This window comes from Condylura cristata, unplaced genomic scaffold, assembly GCF_000260355.1.
Source record: "Condylura cristata isolate star-nosed mole 26May11 unplaced genomic scaffold, ConCri1.0 scaffold00013, whole genome shotgun sequence".
In the NCBI taxonomy this organism is placed as follows: domain Eukaryota; kingdom Metazoa; phylum Chordata; class Mammalia; order Eulipotyphla; family Talpidae; genus Condylura; species Condylura cristata.
Genome location: NW_004567114.1, coordinates 34616417 through 34620829, shown reverse-complemented (window position 1 = coordinate 34620829; position 4413 = coordinate 34616417). Strand labels below are relative to the sequence as shown.

Here is a 4413-nt window from a genome sequence, read left to right as displayed (position 1 = left end):
GGAGAGGTCTGCCACGCCATGTGGTCACCTCCGGGGCAGGCGGGAATCGAACTCATGTGGAAGTGGCTTTAGTTTCTCAGTGCTGTGCTTTAACCCGCTGCGCCACCAGGGAGGGCCTATACTACTCAACTTTTGCCTGTGTAACAGGATACAAATTTAATTGGGGGAATTTCAGAGGTAGATGTGGTTACCGGGACTAGATAGATTTTACTGAATTTATTATGAAAAGATCACATTGAAAAAATGATGAGCTTACGTGAAAGAGCTGATTCATTCTTCTAACAGTCATTTAACAATATTTATGGGTTCCTCCTACTTCAAAGCACTATGCTAGTGATTGGAGATAATGTATTGAAATGAAACAGGATGTGATGAAAAGATCCTACTCTGATATAGATTGAGAGCTCAGGCAAGTTTCCTCCCAAGGAATTGACATCTAATTCAAAACTGAAGGGACCATGGAACAACTAGGGCATGAAAGGTACTCTACTGAACTGTCTATGTTAAGGGGATTAAAGGAGGACAGTGTAGAGTATTATTGAGTAGCTTGCTTTGAGGACTGGGATGGAGAGAAGCGCAGATAATGTGTGGTAGAGAGGTATGTAGACAGTTAATATTCTAATTTTCAAAATTAAAGTGTTATTTTGACCTATTATTGGTAGCTGACAGTGGAGTGAAGGGAAAGTAAAAAATCAAGACAAAACTCATTTTGGATGAATAATTCATCCTAGGTTCTTTGTAATTAGAAGTACATACATTTTAAAATTTGGCATCAGGTAAATTGAAAAGATTATAAACAGTTTTTTCTTTGTATTTTAGTTATCTATTACTTCTCAAGTTCAGGAGCTTCAGAATTTGTAAGTACCATATCTCTCATTTTCCTTTAACATAGCTTTTCTACAAGTTACATACAATTAAAATGAATATCATAGCTCTTTTTGTTTGATTTCCAGTGATACTTTAGAGAATACAAAATTATATCTCAAAAATTTTCAAGGCCTTAAATTTGTTTAGGATTAACCTGTAGTTTTTAGACAGTTGTAGGGCTAGAGCAGTATGTCCTATTTTTCGTGATTTTATAATCTGAATGTGACCTCTGAGATGTTGCCTTTTGCCTATTTTGTAGCCACTATGAAATTAGATGTGTTTCACATCCGGCCAGCTGTAATAAACTGTCTGAATTTGCTGCTGTTGTCTTAAGCAGGGTTATATGGACTGATAGTAGAACTACTGTAATTTATTCAATATCTGGATTTTCAGTGTTAGGTGGAATAACTTTCTTTAATCATCCTTTCTTACTTTGATAGCTCTAAAATTGTTTTTGTACTAAAAATGTTTTTTAATTTATTTAAATCAGTTTGGGTTGATTAAATTTAGTATAACTAAAATGTACTAGTCGAGTTGCCAGTGTCTTTATCTTTTATACCTATATAATAACTTTCATTGATAGCTCTTACTAATTTTATTGTCAGATTAAAAGGAAAGGAAGAACAGATGAATACCATGAAGACTGATTTAGAAGAGAAGGAGAAAGATCTGGCCAACAGAGGGAAGTGGTTACAGGTGAGAAGTTAAAAACAAAAATAAATACTTTTTTTGTGCTTGAATATCAGTTCATATCACTTCTATTACTTTCTAGGATCTTCAAGAAGAAAATGAAACTTTAAAAGCTCATGTTCAGGAGGTAGCACATCATAACTTGAAAGAGGTAAATATAAACAGATCACCAATAAACAGATCACCAGGGTATTACATAAAGAATGAGAAAAATCTTTTACTGTACTAAAAAGTAAAGAAGTAACTATGTTTCAGCTTTCTTTGCCATGAAAATTATTGTATTATAGTTTGTTGTTGATAAAATAAGTCAACTTACATACCTGTCAAATCAGTTACAGTCTGATTTGTCCACCTGAACTTTTCCATCCTTACTTTTGCAGATGGTCATTAAATTCATCTTTAAGTGTCAGATTACTATATTGATCTTAAATCTTTAAGGAATAGACATTAAAAAGTAAATAAATCAGATTTCATTTTGTTTTCGTTTTATAAATGACCCAATCCGAAATGTATCCATCTACACATATAATTGTTATTTAAGAAGTGAGTGATTTCTTCTATATATGCATGTGTCCACACAGAGAAGAGACACACATACTATATATTGTTACTTATCTTTTTGATATTAGCATTAAAAATGTGAAATCTTTTTTAGGCCTGTCCTACATCACGATTTGAAGAACTTGAGACTGTGTAAGTATGCTTTTAGCTAGCATTTTAAAGAGGAATTTACTGTAATATTTTAGAATGTGTTTGAATGTTATGATGAAGTTCTTCTAAGTCATTAACTTCTTTAGTAGGATTTATAGTCTAAATGCAAATAAACTATGTCTATATTTGGTATAATAAAATATAGTTTCTTTAAGTGCTTTCAAATACTTTTGAAGACTTTTCTGTTTTTTCCAAACCCTTCAGACTAATTTTCTAAAATATAATTTCTGCAGTTTGGTTTAAAAAAAAAAAAAAGAACAATATAATTATTATAAAGAAAAGTGAAATGTGTTTTTGCATTAGGAGAAATAACATTGGAATTACCTATAAAGATAGCCTTAGCGATAATCTTGATCAGAAATATTGAATCTTTCTATAAAAATAACTTACTGGGAAAAACTGTATGTTGTCATAACAGTTATCCTGTGTTGAACAGTAAAACTGATGAATTTTATCAAGGTATTAAGCCCTTTTTACCTATAAAGTCTGTTCTTTCAAACTAAATCAGTCAACAGTGGTGAGAAGGTTATCTGAACTTCATCTTTTTTGCAACACCCCCCATACAAATGTTTTTTCAGGAATTTTGCTTTGATGTAATACCTTCAGTCATTGTTGATGTTTGTCTTAAGAAGTGGGAAGTGAAGTAAGGTTCTTGAGGATATTGATTAGGTCATTTTTTAAATGTTTCTATTCATAGCAGCATGGTAGCACATTTGTACAAGTAATTATTAATCCTGTGGCATTATGTAACTATCCAGGTGTTTTGCTTATAGAAAACTTTGAGACACATTTGTGGCCTATTTGTAATAGATACTGTAATAGATATATAGATCATTAAAGTATGATTTTAGATATATTTCTGCTTCACAGTTTTCTTTTTTTGATGTATAGAATTTGGGGGAATGTTTGTAGTTTACAGAAAAAATGTTCATACTATTTTGATTTAGCAATGTGTATTTAATGTTTGCTGTTTCCTTTATTTCTTTAAGCCTACTCTTCATTTTTCATGTAGACTTAAAAGCATATTGAAATTCTAGGTTAAAGTGGTATAAAAATAATTTTCAACTCAGCAAATATTTGAGTTTCCTCTGGCATTGGAAATAGCTTTGGGAATAATGAAATGGCTAAAATGGTTTGTTGCCCTAAGGATATAATTAAACAGGTCACTTCAGTATTATTAACTATTTTGCTAGAGATCTCTTGCTTAGGATGAAAAGGGCAGTTGGAATTCACTTGGACTAGATTTATACAGACACACACACACAAGAAAGATTTATATGTATGTTGAATAAGAGAAGCATTATCTGTAGTGTCTCTTCAGTCCAAAGGGTTGGGCATATTAATATTAACTAATTATGGCCCAAGATCCTTGGGAGCAAAATTTACTTTTTAAATGATAATGTTTACAATTAGGTGATGAAATAATGGCTTTGCTCTTATTAACCTTTTAATTTTTTCTTCCTAGCTAAAGCTATACTTAACAAAATGTTAACTATGGAGTAAACTGTTGAGCTTTTGGATATCCTTTACTTAATTGAACAAATTTACTGGTTGGTGAGAAGGAGCAATGTTCTCTCTTTTTCTTCGGCATGATGTTGGAGTCTGGTTGTCCTTTTCTATGTACACAATTAATATATTTGTAAAAATTCTAGGTTGAAAGAAAAAGAAAATGAAATGAAGAGAATAGAAACTATGCTAAAAGAGAGGGAAAATGATCTTTCTAGCAAAACAAAGCTGTTACAGGTGAATATGTTTACTTAAAATTATTGTATGAGTAGTTGTCTTTCATGTGTTTAAACTGTTTTAACCACTACAAGAAAAACAGAATACACAATGATTTGCCTCCTACTAGGTATGTGGTCTCATTTCTGAGATAACTTCTGTTATTTTTCTCTATCTTTTTAGCTTATACTTCTGTCTTAGACATGCTATTTATTTATAACAGTATATTTTTATTTTTTGCTCCACCCACCCCTTTAATGTGTTTGAGATCTTTCTACATAAGCATGTTTCTCCTTTTCAGAAGAAATTTTTTGTTGCAGTAATATTGCTTAATAATACTGTATATGTTTTTTTTTTTAATATATTTTTTTAAAGATTTATTTATTCATACAGAACTGGGGTACAGGTCAGAGATGCGGAGGG

The 4413-nt window shown here is 31.4% G+C and overlaps 1 protein-coding gene across 8 annotated transcripts in view; it reads left to right on the top strand.

Annotated features, from left to right (window-relative positions):
* The window catches only part of KTN1 (kinectin 1 (kinesin receptor)), a 105170-nt gene that overhangs the window by 72160 nt on the left and 28597 nt on the right, over window positions 1-4413 (top strand). For all 8 annotated transcript variants that reach the window (XR_001145415.1, XM_012724548.1, XM_012724547.1 and 5 more), the window contains 5 exons: window positions 820-857; window positions 1473-1563; window positions 1640-1708; window positions 2213-2250; window positions 3921-4011. Coding sequence is in view for 7 of the 8 variants with exons in the window: in XM_012724548.1 (XP_012580002.1) it covers window positions 820-857; window positions 1473-1563; window positions 1640-1708; window positions 2213-2250; window positions 3921-4011 (327 nt within the window). In the remaining variant the exon portion in view is untranslated. The remainder of the gene's footprint in view (window positions 1-819; window positions 858-1472; window positions 1564-1639; window positions 1709-2212; window positions 2251-3920; window positions 4012-4413) is intronic.